General features: G+C 55.8%; 2 protein-coding genes across 9 annotated transcripts; one reads left to right on the top strand and one right to left on the bottom strand.

Moving 5' to 3' along the window:
- The first annotated feature begins 330 nt into the window (after positions 1-330).
- On the top strand, positions 331-10,337 carry sts (steroid sulfatase). Of its 3 annotated transcripts, none has more exons than XM_023963836.1 (10): positions 331-461; positions 2,485-2,648; positions 2,719-2,840; positions 2,912-3,034; positions 7,680-8,091; positions 8,166-8,302; positions 8,432-8,554; positions 9,289-9,448; positions 9,513-9,634; positions 9,705-10,337. In XM_023963836.1, the coding sequence occupies exons 2-10, from the start codon at positions 2,500-2,502 to the stop codon at positions 10,058-10,060; spliced, it is 1,704 nt and encodes a 567-aa protein (XP_023819604.1). In that variant the 5' UTR covers positions 331-461; positions 2,485-2,499; the 3' UTR covers positions 10,061-10,337. The 3 variants fall into 3 exon arrangements, with proteins under 3 accessions (XP_023819604.1, XP_023819610.1, XP_023819611.1); XM_023963842.1 differs by having other exon boundaries at positions 336-446; positions 2,483-2,648; XM_023963843.1 differs by lacking the exon at positions 331-461 and adding an exon at positions 2,284-2,452 and having other exon boundaries at positions 2,569-2,648.
- A 313-nt stretch (positions 10,338-10,650) lies between these two features.
- Positions 10,651-19,490, bottom strand: LOC101168347 (CD99 antigen). Of its 6 annotated transcripts, XM_004086010.3 has the most exons (12): positions 19,304-19,490; positions 18,030-18,056; positions 17,889-17,954; positions 16,780-16,836; positions 15,679-15,711; positions 15,549-15,608; positions 15,407-15,478; positions 14,643-14,675; positions 14,544-14,564; positions 12,639-12,755; positions 12,522-12,575; positions 10,651-11,513 (listed from the first exon to the last, which is right to left on the bottom strand). In XM_004086010.3, exons 1-12 carry the CDS (start codon positions 19,473-19,475, stop codon positions 11,485-11,487), a joined length of 741 nt encoding a protein of 246 aa, XP_004086058.2. In that variant the 5' UTR covers positions 19,476-19,490; the 3' UTR covers positions 10,651-11,484. The 6 variants fall into 6 exon arrangements, with proteins under 6 accessions (XP_004086058.2, XP_011492775.1, XP_011492776.1 ...); XM_011494473.2 differs by lacking the exon at positions 16,780-16,836; XM_011494474.3 differs by lacking the exons at positions 15,549-15,608; positions 15,679-15,711.
- Between the last annotated feature and the right edge of the window lie 1,027 nt (positions 19,491-20,517).

Raw genomic sequence — 20,517 nt, 5'->3', positions numbered from 1 at the left:
CAGGTTTAAAATTCATGAATGATGAAGGAAATAACAACATATGAAAATAAGAAAACAACTGCTATTGATGTTTACTGATGCAAAGGCTTTAAATAAAAAGATCTTTGAGGTTTGATCAGTCAAAATGTTTAATTTTCTCTTTTCCAACACGTTTTGGTCTCTTTACCTACTTTGAAGCAGCAAAAGGTGGAGGTTTTCTTTGGTCTATAAGCTTTATTTATTTAATTTATCATAGAGTGTCTTTATTTACATTTAGATTTGCTCTATTCTTTTGTTTTTATAACCGCTGAAGTTTTTTAGTGCTTTATTTTGAAAGGCAGTACAGGAAGTGGAGGTGTCTCGCGCCCCTTGACAGTGAACTTTAGAACCGTCGTTGTTCGTGATGGGGCTCCTCCTTTAGGGTCTCAAACTCTCGGTTCTGTTGGCGGGTCTTCTGCAGGAACTGCTGTAGGGGAGTCCAGGTAAACGCTTGATTGACATGTCAGACCACCGCGGCTAGTCCAACCACTTCCGGTTCTGGTCAGGATCCCGGTCGCGCGCACTGTTTATGAACGCAGGTGTTCGGCAGAGTTCAGGTTCTTTTCGGGTTCGGTCCCGTGGTAGAGTTCGGGTTTGTTCTGGGTTTGGAGGAGTTTTAATGAAAGGTTCCGAGCACAGATCCGGTTCCTGTCAGGAACAGCAGAACACGTGCAGAACTTTTAGGAGACCCGTGTTCTGAGGAAGAGTCCTACTTTTATCTTAGTCTTCTTCCTGTTTACATCAGGACAGGGTTGTCAGTGGGCGGGGCTCCGTGTCACCGTCATGCCGGAAAGGAAAGCCTTTCAAAATAAAACATGTTACTGTTCACACTTCAACACTTCTCATGTTGCTGTGATCCGTCTGTTAGGTTTTAAAATGTCCCACCAACCCCTTAACGCACCGCGGGACGTGGTACTTCCTGTTCCGCCCGTATTGATCACATGTCCCACAACCCCTAAACGCACCGCGGGGCATGGTGCTTCCTGTTCCGCCCGTATTGATCACATGTCCCACAACCCCTAAACGCACCGCGGGGCGTGGTACTTCCTGTTCCGTCTGTATTGATCACATGTCCCACAAACCCCTAAACGCACCGTGGGGCGTGGTGCTTCCTGTTCCGCCCGTATTGATCACATGTCCCACAACCCCTAAACGCACCGCGGGGCGTGGTACTTCCTGTTCCGCCCGTATTGATCACATGTCCCACCAACCCCTTAACGCACCGCGGGACGTGGTACTTCCTGTTCCGCCCGTATTGATCACATGTCCCACAAACCCCTAAACGCACCGTGGGGCGTGGTGCTTCCTGTTCCGCCCGTATTGATCACATGTCCCACAACCCCTAAACGCACCGCGGGGCGTGGTACTTCCTGTTCCGCCCGTATTGATCACATGTCCCACCAACCCCTTAACGCACCGCGGGACGTGGTACTTCCTGTTCCGCCCGTATTGATCACATGTCCCACAAACCCCTAAACGCACCGTGGGGCGTGGTGCTTCCTGTTCCGCCCGTATTGATCACATGTCCCACAACCCCTAAACGCACCGCGGGGCGTGGTACTTCCTGTTCCGCCCGTATTGATCACATGTCCCACCAACCCCTTAACGCACCGCGGGACGTGGTACTTCCTGTTCCGCCCGTATTGATCACATGTCCCACAAACCCCTAAACGCACCGTGGGGCGTGGTGCTTCCTGTTCCGCCCGTATTGATCACATGTCCCACAACCCCTAAACGCACCGCGGGGCGTGGTACTTCCTGTTCCGCCCGTATTGATCACATGTCCCACAACCCCTAAACGCACCCCGGGGCGTGGTACTTCCTGTTCCGCCTGTATTGATCACATGTCCCACAAACCCCTGAACGCACCGCGGGGCGTGGTGCTTCCTGTTCCGCCCGTATTGATCACATGTCCCACAAACCCCTAAACGCACCGCGGGGCGTGGTACTTCCTGTTCCGCCCGTATTGATCACATGTCCCACAAACCCCTAAACGCACCGCGGGGCGTGGTACTTCCTGTTCCATCCGTATTAATCACATGTCCCACAAACCCCTAAACGCACCGCGGGGCGTGGTACTTAGGGGCGGCCGTGGTGCAGCGGTAGGGCGGTCGACCCATGATCGTAAAATTGCAGGTTTGATTCCCGCTTTGCACGCCCATGAGTCGAAGTGTCCTTGGGCAAGACACTGAACCCCACCTTGCCTCTGGGGGTAGGCGGGCGCCTGTGTTTGGCAGCGGAGCCGCCATCAGTGTGTGAATGTGTGTGTGACTGTAAAGCGCTTTGTCCTTGTAGGAAGAAAAACGCTATATAAGTATACGCCATTTACCATTTACTTCCTGTTCCACCCGTATTGATCACATGACCCACACACGTAAACCAATGACGCGTCAGACCATCTCCGTCCTGCCAGGTTGGATTCCTGGGGTCAAAGGTAGGAAGGTCAGATATGATTCTTCCCTGTAGGTGAGCGGAAACGCCATGGCCTCTCAAACTCTGCCCCCTCTGCTGCTGCTGCTGCTGTTGGGGTGGGGCGGCGACTCCCTCCAGGAAAGACCCAACTTTGTCCTGATGATGGTGGACGATCTGGGAATCGGAGACCTTGGCTGTTATGGGAACACCAGTCTGAGGTGAGGAACGTGGTTTAGAACGTCTGTTCCACCATCGTCTGCTCACCCCCTTCCTCTTCCCGCCCCCCAGGACCCCCAACATCGACCGGCTGGCGCAGGAGGGGGTGAAGCTGACCCAGCACATCGCTGCAGCCAGCCTCTGCACGCCAGGCCGGGCGGCGTTCCTGACAGGACGCTACCCCATCAGATCAGGCCGGTTTGGGGCTCCATGGGGGCGGGGTCTCCGTGGGGGCGGGGTCTTCACGTTTCTTCTTCTGCTGCAGGCATGTCCGGGTCCTCCAGACCCGGTGTGTTCCTGTTCACCGCCGCCTCCGGAGGTCTTCCACGCAGAGAGGTCACCTTCGCTAAGATCGCCAAGCAGCGCGGCTACGAGACGGCGCTGATCGGTAAGCGGAAGCAAACCCCCCCCCAGCTCCTGAAGGTCCTCGCCGTTTCAGGACCGCCACGCACCAGAAGCTCAGCTTTTCCAGCATGCCTGGAGACGGACGGCGTTGGACCAGGTCCACGCCATCAGCAGCTTTAGAGGCTTCTGTAGGCTCCTCCCCTCTGGAGACGGACGGCGTTGGACCAGGTCCACGCCATCAGCAGCTTTAGAGGCTTCTGCAGGCTCCTCCCCTCTGGAGACGGACGGCGTTGGACCAGGTCCACGCCATCAGCAGCTTTAGGGGCTTCTGTAGGCTCCTCCCCTCTGGAGACAGACGGCGTTGGACCAGGTCCACGCCATCAGCAGCTTTAGAGGCTTCTGTAGGCTCCTCCCCTCTGGAGACAGACGCCGTTGGACCAGGTCCACGCCATCAGCAGCTTTAGAGGCTTCTGTAGGCTCCTCCCCTCTGGAGACGGACGGCGTTGGACCAGGTCCACGCCATCAGCAGCTTTAGAGGCTTCTGCAGGCTCCTCCCCTCTGGAGACGGACGGCGTTGGACCAGGTCCACGCCATCAGCAGCTTTAGAGGCTTCTGTAGGCTCCTCCCCTCTGGAGACAGACGCCGTTGGACCAGGTCTACGCCATCAGCAGCTTTAGAGGCTTCTGTAGGCTCCTCCCCTCTGGAGACGGACGGCGTTGGACCAGGTCCACGCCATCAGCAGCTTTAGAGGCTTCTGCAGGCTCCTCCCCTCTGGAGACGGACGGCGTTGGACCAGGTCCACGCCATCAGCAGGTTTGGAGGCTTCTGCAGGCTCCTCCCCTCTGGAGACGGACGGCGTTGGACCAGGTCCACGCCATCAGCAGCTTTAGAGGCTTCTGTAGGCTCCTCCCCTCTGGAGACGGACGGCGTTGGACCAGGTCCACGCCATCAGCAGCTTTAGAGGCTTCTGCAGGCTCTTCCCCTCTGGAGACGGACGGCGTTGGACCAGGTCCACGCCATCAGCAGCTTTAGGGGCTTCTGTAGGCTCCTCCCCTCTGGAGACGGACGGCGTTGGACCAGGTCCACGCCATCAGCAGCTTTAGGGGCTTCTGTAGGCTCCTCCCCTCTGGAGACAGACGCCGTTGGACCAGGTCCACGCCATCAGCAGCTTTAGAGGCTTCTGTAGGCTCCTCCCCTCTGGAGACGGACGGCGTTGGACCAGGTCCACGCCATCAGCAGCTTTAGAGGCTTCTGCAGGCTCCTCCCCTCTGGAGACGGACGGCGTTGGACCAGGTCCACGCCATCAGCAGCTTTAGAGGCTTCTGTAGGCTCCTCCCCTCTGGAGACGGACGGCGTTGGACCAGGTCCACGCCATCAGCAGCTTTAGGGGCTTCTGTAGGCTCCTCCCCTCTGGAGACGGACGGCGTTGGACCAGGTCCACGCCATCAGCAGCTTTAGAGGCTTCTGTAGGCTCCTCCCCTCTGGAGACGGACGGCGTTGGACCAGGTCCACGCCATCAGCAGCTTTAGAGGCTTCTGCAGGCTCCTCCCCTCTGGAGACGGACGGCGTTGGACCAGGTCCACGCCATCAGCAGCTTTAGAGGCTTCTGTAGGCTCCTCCCCTCTGGAGACAGACGCCGTTGGACCAGGTCTACGCCATCAGCAGCTTTAGAGGCTTCTGTAGGCTCCTCCCCTCTGGAGACGGACGGCGTTGGACCAGGTCCACGCCATCAGCAGCTTTAGAGGCTTCTGCAGGCTCCTCCCCTCTGGAGACGGACGGCGTTGGACCAGGTCCACGCCATCAGCAGCTTTAGAGGCTTCTGCAGGCTCCTCCCCTCTGGAGACGGACGGCGTTGGACCAGGTCCACGCCATCAGCAGCTTTAGGGGCTTCTGTAGGCTCCTCCCCTCTGGAGACGGACGGATTGGACCAGGTCCACGCCATCAGCAGCTTTAGGGGCTTCTGTAGGCTCCTCCCCTCTGGAGACGGACGGCGTTGGACCAGGTCCACGCCATCAGCAGCTTTAAGGGCTTCTGCAGGCTCCTCCCCTCTGGAGACGGACGGCGTTGGACCAGGTCCACGCCATCAGCAGCTTTAAAGGCTTCTGTAGGCTCCTCCCCTCTGGAGACGGACGGCGTTGGACCAGGTCCACGCCATCAGCAGCTTTAGAGGCTTCTGTAGGCTCCTCCCCTCTGGAGACGGACGGCGTTGGACCAGGTCCACGCCATCAGCAGCTTTAGAGGCTTCTGCAGGCTCCTCCCCTCTGGAGACGGACGGCGTTGGACCAGGTCCACGCCATCAGCAGCTTTAGAGGCTTCTGTAGGCTCCTCCCCTCTGGAGACGGACGGCGTTGGACCAGGTCCACGCCATCAGCAGCTTTAGAGGCTTCTGTAGGCTCCTCCCCTCTGGAGACGGACGGCGTTGGACCAGGTCCACGCCATCAGCAGCTTTAGAGGCTTCTGTAGGCTCCTCCCCTCTGGAGACGGACGGCGTTGGACCAGGTCCACGCCATCAGCAGCTTTAGAGGCTTCTGCAGGCTCCTCCCCTCTGGAGACGGACGACGTTGGACCAGGTCCACGCCATCAGCAGCTTTAGAGGCTTCTGTAGGCTCCTCCCCTCTGGAGACGGACGGCGTTGGACCAGGTCCACGCCATCACTAGCTTTAGAGGTTTCTGTAGGCTCCTCCCCTCTGGAGACAGACGGCGTTGGACCAGGTCCACGCCATCAGCAGCTTTAGAGGCTTCTGCAGGCTCCTCCCCTCTGGAGACGGACGACGTTGGACCAGGTCCACGCCATCAGCAGCTTTAGAGGCTTCTGTAGGCTCCTCCCCTCTGGAGACGGACGGCGTTGGACCAGGTCCACGCCATCAGCAGCTTTAGAGGCTTCTGCAGGCTCCTCCCCTCTGGAGACGGACGGCGTTGGACCAGGTCCACGCCATCAGCAGCTTTAGGGGCTTCTGTAGGCTCCTCCCCTCTGGAGACGGACGGATTGGACCAGGTCCACGCCATCAGCAGCTTTAGGGGCTTCTGTAGGCTCCTCCCCTCTGGAGACGGACGGCGTTGGACCAGGTCCACGCCATCAGCAGCTTTAAGGGCTTCTGTAGGCTCCTCCCCTCTGGAGACGGACGGATTGGACCAGGTCCACGCCATCAGCAGCTTTAAGGGCTTCTGCAGGCTCCTCCCCTCTGGAGACGGACGGCGTTGGACCAGGTCCACGCCATCAGCAGCTTTAAGGGCTTCTGTAGGCTCCTCCCCTCTGGAGACGGACGGATTGGACCAGGTCCACGCCATCAGCAGCTTTAGGGGCTTCTGTAGGCTCCTCCCCTCTGGAGACGGACGGCGTTGGACCAGGTCCACGCCATCAGCAGCTTTAAGGGCTTCTGCAGGCTCCTCCCCTCTGGAGACGGACGGCGTTGGACCAGGTCCACGCCATCAGCAGCTTTAAAGGCTTCTGTAGGCTCCTCCCCTCTGGAGACGGACGGATTGGACCAGGTCCACGCCATCAGCAGCTTTAGGGGCTTCTGTAGGCTCCTCCCCTCTGGAGACGGACGGATTGGACCAGGTCCACGCCATCACTAGCTTTAGAGGCTTCTGTAGGCTCCTCCCCTCTGGAGACAGACGGCGTTGGACCAGGTCCACGCCATCAGCAGCTTTAGAGGCTTCTGCAGGCTCCTCCCCTCTGGAGACGGACGACGTTGGACCAGGTCCACGCCATCAGCAGCTTTAGAGGCTTCTGTAGGCTCCTCCCCTCTGGAGACGGACGGCGTTGGACCAGGTCCACGCCATCAGCAGCTTTAGAGGCTTCTGTAGGCTCCTCCTCTCTGGAGACGGACGGCGTTGGACCAGGTCCACGCCATCAGCAGCTTTAGAGGCTTCTGCAGGCTCCTCCCCTCTGGAGACGGACGGCGTTGGACCAGGTCCACGCCATCAGCAGCTTTAAGGGCTTCTGTAGGCTCCTCCCCTCTGGAGACGGACGGATTGGACCAGGTCCACGCCATCAGCAGCTTTAGGGGCTTCTGCAGGCTCCTCCCCTCTGGAGACGGACGGATTGGACCAGGTCCACGCCATCAGCAGCTTTAGGGGCTTCTGCAGGCTCCTCCCCTCTGGAGACGGACGGCGTTGGACCAGGTCCACGCCATCAGCAGCTTTAAGGGCTTCTGTAGGCTCCTCCCGTCTGGAGACGGACGGATTGGACCAGGTCCACGCCATCAGCAGCTTTAGGGGCTTCTGTAGGCTCCTCCCCTCTGGAGACGGACGGCGTTGGACCAGGTCCACGCCATCAGCAGCTTTAAGGGCTTCTGCAGGCTCCTCCCCTCTGGAGACGGACGGCGTTGGACCAGGTCCACGCCATCAGCAGCTTTAAAGGCTTCTGTAGGCTCCTCCCCTCTGGAGACGGACGGATTGGACCAGGTCCACGCCATCAGCAGCTTTAGGGGCTTCTGTAGGCTCCTCCCCTCTGGAGACGGACGGATTGGACCAGGTCCACGCCATTGTAGGCTCCTCCCTTCCCCCTTTTGGAAGCGTCTACCGGACGTCGATTAGGGGCGTTGCCCAATCTAGCCGTACTGGAACGATGTAACCACTCAAAAGGGGCGTTGCTTGTCCCGTGCTGAACCTTGAGGTGGTGTGGGCGGGGCCTGTTGTAGAAGTGGGAGGGGCTTGTCGATAACGTGTGGGCCTCTGGTCTGCAGGTAAGTGGCACCTGGGTCTGAACTGCGGCAGCAGCCAGGACCACTGCCACCACCCACACGCCCACGGCTTCTCCTTCTTCTTCGGCGTCCCGCTCACCAACCTGAGGGACTGCCAGCCGGGTCACGGCACCGTCTTCCAGATCCACAAATACCTGCCGTACGGGACGATGGGGGCGGTGCTGCTGTCCGCCGCCGCGCTGCACCTCAGCGGGGCGTGGCGTCTCCGGAGGGGCCTTCTCCTGGGCCTGCCGGTGCTGGTTCTGGTGCTGGCGGGCATGACTGCGGGCTTCGTGTGGACCGTGCCGTACCTGAACTGCGTTCTGTTCAGGGACGGCAGCATCGTGGAGCAGCCCTTCAGGTCGGAGAACCTGACCCAGAGGATGACCCGGGAAGCCGTGGCCTTCATGGAGAGGTGAGGACGCGGCGAGGACGCGGCGAGTGCCGGCCTGAACTTCCTGGAACCAACCTGCCGGTTTGTCTGTGCAGGAACTCGGCGCGGCCGTTCCTGCTGTTCTTCTCCTTCCTCCAAGTCCACACCGCCATGTTTGCCTCAGCGGCGTTCAAAGGAAGCAGCCGCCACAGCGTCTACGGGGACGCCGTCCACGAGGTGGACTGGAGCGTTGGTGAGGTTCTGACGCTTTGGTGAAGTTCACCTAGAACAGAGGGAGGAGCCTCTGAGGTTCCGTTGTGGGCTCAGGCTCCGCCCCTCTGTTCCAGGTGGGTTGGTCCAGCACTGATGGTCCGTCTCTCAGGTCAGATCCTGCAGACCCTCGGCAGGCTGGGCCTGAGAGAGAAGACGCTGGTCTACCTGAGCTCGGATCAGGGCGCTCACCTGGAGGAGGAGGTCCACGGGGGCTCCAACGGCGTCTACAAAGGTGAGCCGGGTGTGGCCCCAGAGAACGGAGGCTGTTAAGGTTCCAACAGGAAGCGACAGCTACAGCCGGGTCTCACTGACCCGCCCGTGTTCACAGGTTCAGGGCAGCTGAAGCACTGCATCATGGGATCTGTAGTTAGTGTGTGATCAGTAGGAATAACAACCAGAAACACCTGGACCGGATGAGTCCAGATTCCAGGATTCAGAGTCAAGGTCCGGTCTGGAAGTAAGGAGTCGTGTGATTGGACCACAGTCACTAACCAGTTCTCCCTTTGATCTTAGTTTACGGTTCTCACATTAAAGCTGCCTCTCTCTCCAGAGCGGGACTTTTCCAGAGCTGACTCTGACTGAAAAACTGACTGTCAATCAACAGGCCACGCCCCCTTTATGGCAGATTTAACACAAAAACCTGCACAGCCACAGTGAACACTGGCTCGGTTGTAACACGCCACCTGGTGGTCTGCTGCTGAACCGATGTGGTTCCAGTTCTGACCAGCCTGGAGGTCCGTTTTCCACCAAGCTGGTTCCAGTTCTGGTTCAGAGGCCCTTCCCTGCCATCACGCTCAGCGCTGGTCAGTCATTGCCTTCGCCGCCTGTTTGGCGGTGCGGCTAATCGTGTGCGGCAGCGTGACTGTAAACACTCGGATCCAGAACCGTGTGGATCTGACCCAGAACTTTGTAGAACCCTAGAACGGTGCAGGTCTCTTCATCAGGATCCTTTCTCCCTCTGAGCAGCTGGGAAGTCCACAAACTGGGAAGGAGGGATCCGGGTCCCTGGAATTCTGAGCTGGACCGGGACAATCCCAGCAGGAGGAGAGATCTCAGAACCCGTCAGCAACATGGACCTGTTCCCCACGGTGGTCCGACTGAGCGGGGCCAGCGTCCCTCAGGACAGGTCGGGTCTTTCAGCAGCTTTCCTGGGTTCTGGAGGGTTTCTGAACCGTGTGTCTGACCTGTAGGGTCATAGACGGTCACGACCTCATGGACCTGCTGCAGAGGAGGCGGGAACGGTCCCAACACCAGTTCCTCTTCCACTACTGTAACTCCTACCTGAACGCAGTCCGCTGGCACCCCCCCAACAGTAAGCCGACCCCCTGACCCGCTACCTGACCCGCATGGGGGTGGTCTGATGGTCCCGTTTGTTCCTGCAGGCACCTCCGTGTGGAAAGCCTTCTTCTTCACCCCAAACTTCTACCCAGAAGGCAAAGCGGCGTGTTTCCACACCCACGTCTGTTTCTGCACCCCAGACTACGTCACCTACCACGACCCCCCGCTGCTCTTCGACCTCTCCAAGGACCCCTCGGAGAGCCGGCCCCTGACGGCGGACACCGAACCGGCCTTCTGGGCCGTCCTGGCGGCGATGGAGGAGGCGGCAGACTCCCACCGGCGCTCCGTCCAGCCGGTGGAGAGCCAGTTCTCTGCAGACAAGCTGATGTGGAAGCCCTGGCTGCAGCCCTGCTGCTCCACCTTCAGGCAGCTCTGCCGGTGCCAGCAGGACCGGCCGTGAAACCGGACCCCTCAGAGGTCCCCGCTGGACCCTCAGAACCACTGGAGAACAGGTGTTCCCCAAGGATCAGGCCTGGGGCCTCTGCTCTTTTAGCTGAATCCAAGTTGGACACATGGGGTTTGTTTCTATGCTGATGACACAAATCAGGTTTTAGTTGCATTGTTACTCTGCAGGAGACCAAGCTCCACCCCTTTTTCACAGCCTGTCGTCAGAAATGCTTTTGATGTTTTTGTTTCATTTTCAGAGTTTTCCTCTAAATCAACGTTTGTTTGTGTAATTTGTTCGTTTTTAGGGGCGTGTCTTTTTGACTGGGCGGAGTCTGAAAATCTCTGCATTCTTGGATCATTCATAAGGTGGGCGGAGCTCCAGCCAGTAACAAACTTGTTTCAAAGCTGTAGAACCCAAACCAGCAGCACGGTTCCTTTCTTCAGTTTGCTGCTGTGTCCAGAACCTAGAACCTGGATCAAACTGAAGTAAAGGAAAAGCTGCAGGTTCACAGCACCTTGATACACAGCTTCCTGTGTATCAAGGTGCTGTTCATCACCATGAGAACCTCCAACCGGTCTGAAGAACCGAATCCACACAGAGAACCAACTGTACAAGCATTTATTCCCATTCAATTTCCTGGTGTAACACATGTAACAGACTTCAGAACAGAACCTCAGAGGTTCTGATAACGGCCAGTTAACCAAGAAAGCTCCGGGTTCTCTGCAGACGGGATCCAATCGGCAGACAGGCAGCATCAGTGCAGGAGATGAAGCTCCAGGTTCTAGGGAGAACCGGAGCTGCTAAGGTCAGAACAGGAAAAACACAGCAAATGCCCCCCACCCCCCCTGTGTGTAACCCTTGTGCTATCCTAGGCACGTTAACATTGGGAGTGGGGTCATCTAGACCCACTATGAACCCACATGGAATCTTTCCACCTTTATCCACCTTTGTCATGGTGGGGAGAACACCTCAATGGAAGGGGGGGGGGTCATCTAAGATCCCACAAGGGTGACGGTTTAGGGCTTTTAGCTGAACTGATGCCCCAAACCGGTGTGCAGGTTCTAGTTCTGGGTTTAGGTTCTGGGTCAGGTTCAGCTTCTCAATGCATTTTACAAACATTTCCTTTGAGACTGACTGGTCTAAAAAGCATCCAGACCTGTCAAAGTTCTGGTTCTGGTCCATTCGTTCAGAAAGGGATAAAAAAGCGGGCGGTCAGGACTTTCACAAAAACTACAAGACTGCAGGTTAGTCCCAGCCTGATGACATCAGAGGAAGAGGCGTGTCTCTGGGTGGGAGGAGCTCCTTCATCCGTGCTTGTAGGTTCAGTCTTTGAAAGGAAGATCTAAACCCAAGAAGTGGCAGAACCTGAGAAGAAGGCGGGGACAGGCGGATGGGGGCGGAGCCAATGCCCGCCCGCTCCGGCCCCAGGAGACCCGCTAGTTGGACTGGAGGAGGTTACTGAGAACTGCAGACAAAAGAACAACATGTTAGTTCTGTTCTGTTGAACTTTAGTTGATACAGAACACGGCGTTCTCTAGAGGGTTCAGGAACATTTCTATCAGGACAAATGGTTTGTTTTGGTCTAAAACATGAATAGAAAAATGTGAACATTTATGGTTTAAGGGTTGGGAAACTTTTGAAATACTCAGAAAGGACCCCAACAGTTAAAGGTATTTGACATCATTTCACGTCTTTAAACGTCTTCAAACTTTCATGAGGCCTTCTGTCAATCAAAGGGTAAAGGGACGTCCAAATGAGGAGTTTCCTGCTTCCGTCTGGACGCTTCCTCCTCAGAGCGTCTCTATGTCCACTAGTTCTGTCCAACAGCCGAGCAAACAGATGGACAGTTATGTTTGTTCAGCTAGCCAGGGTGCATATTTGGATAAACCCCTTCTGTATTTTATTGATTTGATTTACATAGCAGCAGGGTCTGAACCCCCCCCTAACACCTAAGATAACCGTACAGTCCGGCACCACGTAGAACCCTAGTCCAGATTCACGCTCACTCCTTTAACGGTGGATATGATGTCATCGATTTCACTAAGTTCAAAATGAATATGAGCGATTTATGACGAGTATTTATGAGTCCAGCGTCTTCTGAAGATGAAAACGTCGATGGTTTGTTCCAAAAACACATTTCTGACAAAAATTGTTCAGACGCAATGCATTGTGGTCTATATTGGTCAATCTGGTGAGCAGACTTCTGGGAAATTTCTAGGGCTCTGGATTTAGAATTGTAGAAAGTGAGAAAAAACGTTCCATAGAGAGAGGAAGGAATTCAACCATTTCCTGTTTTAACAGAGGAGGGGGGGCAGAATAAAAGAAAGAGAGGGGGGGGGGGGGGGTCCGAGCTGCTAACTTAGCCACCCGGGTCGTGGCGGGAAATGTTGGCACCCCATCAACACACTGCAGTCAGGAGGAGGGGTGAAGCAGACAGGGGGGGCGGGGACCCCCACACTGAGCGTGCTCCTACCTTGAGGCTCCGCCTGCGTTCCTGCGCGACCTTTGCCGCTCTCCGGGTCGGTACCTGCAGAAGCAGAGCGTCAGCGGGCTGCAGAGACGAAGGAGGAGGAGGAGGAGCAGCACTGACCTCCCTGCAGCTTGAAGCACAGCTTCTTCTTCTGGTAAGCAAAGTAGCCGGACGCCGCCCCCACCAGAGCCACGCCGATGGCGCTGATGATCCCTGCGATCGGACCAGAACCGGCCTCTGCAGCAGAACCAAGCATGCCAACACAGTCAGAGAGAACACCTGCATGTCACCGACCAGAACCTGACCAGAACGCTCATCGCTCTAATAAAATCAGTCAGTAACAGACTCCGCCCACATTCTCAGTGGCTCCTCCTCCAGATCCTTTGGATGCCGACGACGTTGTCCAGAACAGAAAAAGAGTTCTGGTTCTTCCTCTCCAGGGTCCATTTTTCTGATTCAACTCACTACAAGTTTTTCTTCTGCTGCACGGTGGTGCAGCGGTCAGCCCAGGTTCAAATCCCAGCTGGTTTCGGTCTGTGTGCGTTCTCCAGGTTCTTCTGCAGAGGTTGACGGTAACGAGAGCGCTTCCTGTTTGTATTAGTGTGTGTGTCTTTATTATTGTGCAACGACCAGGAGAACCGCCCAGAGTGAACCCTGACTCCACCCTTCAGTGGCTGGGATAGGCTCCAGCATCACCATGACAACCACCAGGAAAAGAGAGAGATGGAGAGAGGACAGGTGTATATATATATATAGTTTGTCCTCTAAAAACGGTTGAGTTTCCTGAAGAAACTTGAGTTTGTAAAGGTGAGGACGCCGTAACCACAGCAGGTGGCGGTCTCTGTCTGTAAATGATGGATGCACAAGAAAACAGGAAGAACCCGTCTGACCAGGAACGTATGTGGGCGTGGCCTAACTCAACCTCTGAGTGTTTGACAGACGTTTCTAAAGGTTTGGTTCTGTGGAGAACAAAGACATGAAACCCAGACAGGAAGCAAGAGGCCGACGCCCAGATTGTGAAGAGGCAGAACGCCGGCCGTCATGGCGAGGAACTGAGGAGGACGGGTGTGAGAGACACCTCTGTGGTTCAGAGTCCAAATCACACGGGACAGAACCAGGTTTGGCTGCTTTATTCAGGTCCTTTGGTACCGACAAAACCCACAGGACACCAAACGACCAATCCCACAGCAGGTCACGGCGGTTCTGGTGAGGTCATCCTCAGGAGTCCTGACCCAATGAGCCAAAGGAAACCGCCCATGAGCAGTGGGCCTGGGACACGGAACCACCGACCCACCGACCCGAACACAAGAGAAACCTAAGTGCCACAGTGGAGAAGGAAGCTAAACTCAGACATCCCAGCATTCCCAGTATTCCTGATTCCATCCAAGCCAGAGGAAAGCTTTTGGAAAAAGATCCGTGCTAAAGTCCAGCCCTTAAACCAGATTCTGCAGGAGGTCCAGGCCCCTCTCTACCAGAGGCCCCAGGGCCCGCTTCACATTAGACACCCACTCCAAGAGCTCCTGGGGCAAAAGGGCAGAAAGAGTCTTCAGGAGCTGGGCCAGCAGAAGGTCCGGATCTGCAACGACACACAACCGCAGCAGAGCTTTAGAGTCCGGCAGACAGGGGGGCGGGTTCTCCAGGACCGTCCGGCGTCCACAGCAGAGACCGATGTTCCCCAGGAACTTTCAGGACCAGAGAGGAACCGGCCGTCCAGAGGGATCCAGACCAGGAGGAAGAGAGCCCGCTGCAGTTCACAGGACGACCACTAGGGGGCTCCAAGTCCGCCTCCGTTTGGTTCTGGTTTGATGTTTGACGAAGACGATGGTCGTGTTCTTGAAAACAAGGCTGAACTGTCCAATGAACAGCTGCAGGGGGCGTGTCCCAACACTGAAAGCCTTTGTGGAGGTGGCGTCACACGGCGGTCTGTAAACCACGCCGTGCCGTCCCACCAGAGTTGTCATGGCAACCGTCAGTTCTACCTTCAGTCCTCTGCTGGGTTCAGACCCTCCGGTTCCAGAGACTCACCTTGAGGCTGATCAGCTCCACCTGTGAGGAGACAGAGACGGCGTTCACGGTGAGTTCATACGCTCCTCTATGCTGTGACCTCTGACCTTCCATACGTACCTGCAGCATCGTAGTTGGAGTCTGCGGCGCGGCCTGCAGGAGAACGGAGAACACGCAGAGTTAGGAACACGTGTCCGCCCAGACGGACACGGCGCTGCAGAACCACTGAAGCAAAGGACACACCGAGGCCCCACCCACGCTTGTCCAGAGTGAACACAACCTGTTCACACTGGACAAGTGTGGGCGGGGCCTCTTCTTCTTCTACAGTGTACTGGCTAAAGCTGGGGAAGGTCATAGCCGTGATAATCTGGTCGCTCCAGGATCTTTCTGCGGCGGCCGTGGTGCAGCGGTAGGGCGGTCGACCCATTATCGTAAAATTGTTGGTTCGATTCCCGCCTTGCACGGCCATGATGTGTTCGGCAGCGGAGCCGGCATCAGTGTGTGACTGTGTGTGTGGGTGTGTGCGTGTGTGTGACTAAAGCGCTTTGGGCCTTGTAGTTAGAAAAGTAAACGCTATACAAGTAAACGCCATACGCCATTTATCAGCTTTGCTCCGGTTCTGACAGACTCCACAGAACCGAGTCCAAATCCAAGTCCCTGATTGGTCAAAGTTTCACCTGGTTGAACTTTCACCGTTTACATTATGTTAGATCAAATTACATCAACTTACATTACATTACATTAGATTAGATTACATCAGATTAGATTAACCTGCAATAAACATTTAGTGTAGATCAGGTCACATCAGACTATTCTAGATTGATCTATAGTAGACCAGATGAGTTGAATTTTGGGATCAGATCTGGTCTCCCTGGACGTCTCACCTCTGGATCCGGTCTTGTCGGGCTTGTAGCCGTCGTCCAGCGTGTTGAGCAGGTCGTCGTCGCTGAACGACCCTGAAACCAACAAGCGGTGAGAAAGAAGGCGGGACCACCAAGACAGGAAGGAGGTTCTGCAGGAGCTCACCTCCTCCACCTCCTCCTCCTCCTCCACTGGGGACACTCGGCTTCTTGGTGGTTTTGGGATCTGCAGACAAAAACGTCATGAGGCCCTGGTTCTGGACAGCTGGTTCTAACGGGCCGAGAACCGGTCTTACCTGGAAGGAGGGCATCTCCCAGGTCGAAGCCATCTGTGGAACAAAGGAAAGACATGAGTCTACGAGGTTCAGCTCGGTTAAAAGGTTCTGGTCTACAAGGTTCTGGTCTATGAGGTTCTGGTCTACGAGGTTCAGCCTGGTCTATGAGGTTCTGGTCTACGAGGTTCAGCCTGGTCTATGAGGTTCTGGTCTACGAGGTTCTGGTCTACGAGGTTCAGGCTGGTCTAGAAGGTTCTGGTCTACGAGGTTCAGTCCGGTCTAGAAGGTTCTGGTCTACGAGGTTCAGCCCGGTCTAGAAGGTTCTGGTCTAGAAGGTTCAGTCCAGTCTAGAAGGTTCTGGTCTAGAAGGCTCTGGTCTAGAAGGTTCAGCCCGGTCTAGAAGGTTCTGTTCAAGAAGGTTCTGGTCTACTAGGTTCAGCCCGGTCTAGAAGGTTCTGTTCAAGAAGGTTCTGGTCTACTAGGTTCAGCCCGGTCTAGAAGGTTCTGGTCTAGAAGGCTCTGGTAAAGAAGGTTCAGCCCGGTCTAGAAAGTTCTGTTCAAGAAGGTTCTGGTCTACTAGGTTCAGTCCGGTCTACAAGGTTCTGATCTAGGAAGTTCTGGTCTACAAGGTTCTGTCTGCTGGTTGGTCTGAAAGTCTCGGTGGGGTCGGTCCAGTTCAGGGTTTTCAGGGGGACGTTTCTGTTCTTCATCACCTCCTTGTCTCCTTCAATAATCTACTAGAATTCCATCTAGAAGGATCTAGTTTCTTCTTTCTCTTTCGGCTTTTCCCATCAGGGGTCGCCACAGCGAAACAGTCGCGTGGTAAACTTGGCAATGTTTTACGCCGGATGCCCTTCCTTACTCAACCCTCTCAAATCAACCGGGCTTGGGACCGGCACAGAGGCAGAGAAGGGAACAGGGACCAGCCCGGATTTGAACCCTGGTTTCACGGAGGGAAGGCGCCGCAAACCAGCACGAGCTAAACTGGCTCCCTAGAAGGATCTAGTTTAACCTAGAATAATCTAATCTAGAAAAATCTATGCTGAACGACCCTGAAACCAACAAGCACTGAGAAAGAAGGCGGGACCACCAGGACAGGAAGGAGGTTCTGCAGGAGCTCACCTCCTCCACCTCCTCCACCACCACTGGGGATGCTCGGCTTCTTGGTGGTTTTGGGACCTGCAGACCAAAGCATCATGAGGTCCTGGTTCTGGACAGCTGGTTCTATCAGGCCGAGGCGTAAAAGGTTCTGGTCTAGGAGGTTCTGTCCACTGGTTTGGTAGGACGTATCTGTCCTCCATCACCTCCCCCCTGGCCTCTCCCTCCAGAACTTCTCCTGCATGGGACCATCAGACCTTCATCTTCAGACTCCTCCTCCTCCTGGGTTCCTCCATCCATCCACACTTCTCTTCTGTCCATCATCTCCATCTATTTCTGCTGCAGCTCCTCCCCTTTCCATCGTCCGTCTTTACCGGAACAGAAAAGGGGAAAGCCTCCCCGTTCTATTCCCAGAACGCGTTCCCCGTCCTCAGCAAAAACACTTCCTGCTGGCCCGTTTGGGTCCTCCTGCATGGTTCCTGTCTGCAGCTGGCTCCTCCCACAACCCCCCCTCTAGATGATGGCGTGCCCCATGGCCCCCGTTTGGGTCCTCCTGCATGGTTCCTGTCTGCATCTGGCTCCTCCCACAACCCCCCCTCTAGATTATGGCGTGACCCCACGGCCCCCGTTTGGGTTCTCATGCATGGTTCCTGTCTGCAGCTGGCTCCTCCCACAACCCGCCCTCTACATGATGGCGTGACCCCATGGCCCCCGTTTGGGTTCTCATGCATGGTTCCTGTCTGCAGCTGGCTCCTCCCACAACCCGCCCTCTAGATGATGGCGTGACCCCATGGCCCCCGTTTGGGTTCTCATGCATGGTCCCTGTCTGCAGCTGGCTCCTCCCACAACCCCCCCTCTAGATGATGGCGTGACCCCATGGCCCCCGTTTGGGTTCTCATGCATGGTCCCTGTCTGCAGCTGGCTCCTCCCACAACCCCTCCTCTAGATGATGGCGTGACCCCATGGCCCCCGTTTGGGTTCTCCTGCATGGTCCCTGTCTGCAGCTGGCTCCTCCCACAACCCCTCCTCTAGATGATGGCGTGACCCCATGGCCCCCGTTTGGGTTCTCCTGCATGGTTCCTGTCTGCATCTGGCTCCTCCCACAACCCCCCCTCGGCCGTGCCGGTACTCACTGTCAGGTTTGGGTTTCTCCGGGCTCTTGGTGGGCTCCTTGGGTTTGGGAGCGTCCGTTGGATGATCTAAAAGAAGAAACATGAGTCACATGGTCCTGTGGCTCCTCCCACACGACCATGAATGACAGGAAGACTACCCACCGTCCAAGGCGTCGCTCAGGTCAAAACCTGCAGGCAGAGGAAGGTTTGAGTTCAGCAGGAAGCTTCACAAACACAGAGGGCGTTGTCACGGTAACACAGCTGCAGGGCCTATCTGAATGCCTGCTGCCATGGCAACAGAGGAAAGGGCGGAGCTTCTTCAGCCAACTCGCAGAAAACCACAGAACCGGTACGGCGTAGCGAACGGCATGTTCTCCTTTTGAACAGGAAGTGAAGGCATGCCAGCAGCTGTGGCGCCGCTCGGCTTTCACCAAGCGGGCCGATCTCAGGTTCTGGTTCTGGTCCCTGATGGACCGTTCTAAGGTCCTCTAACCACAGGGCAGAACACATTAGAACCCGCCTCCTGCACCCAGAACGTGTGGAACCCTGCAGAGATAGGTGAGGCAGGGGATGAGTCACTCCACAGGAATGTCTACAACCAGAACCATTTCTGATGGAACCAGAACCACTCCTGAAACCCAAGTCCACGGAACAAAGACCAGAACTTCTGGGTCCTCACCAAAACCGCACAGGCAAAGCAGGCGAGCTGCGGCGCCGCACGCCATGACTAACGTCTGAATCATGCAGCAGCAGCTGGAGCTGATTCCAGCTCTGACTGTGTTCTGACTTCTGCAGCTCTGTGGGGTTCTGACCCGTCTGACAACGGTTCTGGGGTTCTGACCCGTCTGACAACAGTTCTGGGGTTCTGACCTGAACAGTTCTGGGGTCCTGACCCGTCTGACAACAGTCTGACAGAACCTTCACTGCAGAACAGGAAAGGTTCTGCAGCTCACGGGTCAGGAGGGAGTTCTGATGATCCTGAGGAAACTCCACCCTTCATGCTGACGGGCCTCACACTGGACTCATGTTCTGGGTCAGAAGCAACCAAACAGAACCAGAACCACTTCTGGCTTTAAAGCAAACATCTGAGACCATCATTCAGACACCTCCATTGACTCTCAGAACCAGAACCAGTTCGGACATCTGGAACACAGAGTTCTGACTCGGTTCTGGAAAGTCTCATGCTTCCACCCAGAGGGCGGGGCGTCGGCCCGTCTGCTGCTCCTGCGCACTCGGTCTGTTGTGTAAAGTTTGGTCACGTGACGGAAACTTTCTGATTTAGTTTTTAAAGAACGGACCCTTCTTAAAGAATTCCGACCGTCCAGAACCGCAGACAGGGTCCAGAACCAGATCCAACCCAGATCCGGTTCCGGTCCGAACTCCAGCGGGCCTGACGCGGCCAGCACGCCGCCCGGACTGAGCGCAGTCGGACTCACCGCCTTGGGTCCTGGTTCCGGAGATGAGCAGCAGCAGCGAGGCGGTGATCAGGAGGCTCTTCATGGCGGCTCCTGCTCTGCGGGACCTGCGGGACCTGCGGGATCTGCGCGCGGAGCGTTTGGGGGCGGGGAGGGCGTTCCTCTGCGGGTGTCCGGTATCAGACTGACTCATCTGGGGAGCGGCCTGGGTGTGGTACCGGGGGGGGGGCGCGTGGAGGCGGCCTGAGTCACTGCAGCAGCAACGAGGAGACACAACTACAGATTCACAACTACACAACTGGAGACACACAACCTAAGACACGCAACTAGAGACACAACTGCAGACACACAACTGCAGACACACAACCTCAGACTCACAACTGCAGACACACAACCTCAGACTCACAACTGCAGACACACAACCTCAGACTCACAACTGCAGACACACAACCTCAGACTCACAACTGCAGACACACAACCTCAGACTCTAAAATGCGTCTTTGGGCTGTAAACTTTTTTTCGTTGATCTAACTGATTTATTCAGTTTGGTGAAAATAAATCCTTTTTTAGTTCATTCTACTTCAGAATAACCTGTAGTTGTCTGACAGTTATTTTACTTTCAATCGCCTTCATTCAATGAAGTTGGTGTAACTTTGGTGAAGCGGTCAATGCATCATGACGTCATAACGTAAGGCAGCGCAAGGAATTCTGGGAAACCATTTTCTGTGCCCATCTGGACAGTTTTTGTCCATGTGTTGTGTTGTCTAGCTGTTTGAACATTTGTGTCTCTTTCTTTCTGCACCATGAGTTAGAGTGTGGGACAGGATGATGACCCCCCCCCCCCCCCCCATTCCTGAGTCACCAGTGTCTTTGATCTGGAGAATACAACGCATGTTGGCTCAAACATTCATGTCACATTTATACAATCATGGTGACAAAAATATAAAGAAGATTCACAAGGACACATTCTTTATTGCAGACACACAAACACACAACTGCTGACACACAAATGTAGACTCATTTTTGCAGACCCACAACCACAGCAGTGTTTTCCAGAATCAGTGCTGCCCTCTAGTGATGACCAGCAGTATTCCAGCCTCTGCATGCGTGTGAACGCTGCAGTTACTGCTGCTCTGTGGTTGTGTGTCTGTAGTTGTGTGTCAGCGCTGCATACCAGTCACCGATTGCGTGTGAATGCAGCACTGACACACAACTGTGTGCTCAGAAACAGGAAG

The sequence above is a fragment of the Oryzias latipes genome, chromosome 2 (genome assembly GCF_002234675.1).
Source record: "Oryzias latipes chromosome 2, ASM223467v1".
NCBI lineage: Eukaryota > Metazoa > Chordata > Actinopteri > Beloniformes > Adrianichthyidae > Oryzias > Oryzias latipes.
The sequence above is the reverse complement of the archived record's forward strand: the minus strand, read 5'-3'. Positions and strand labels throughout refer to the sequence as shown.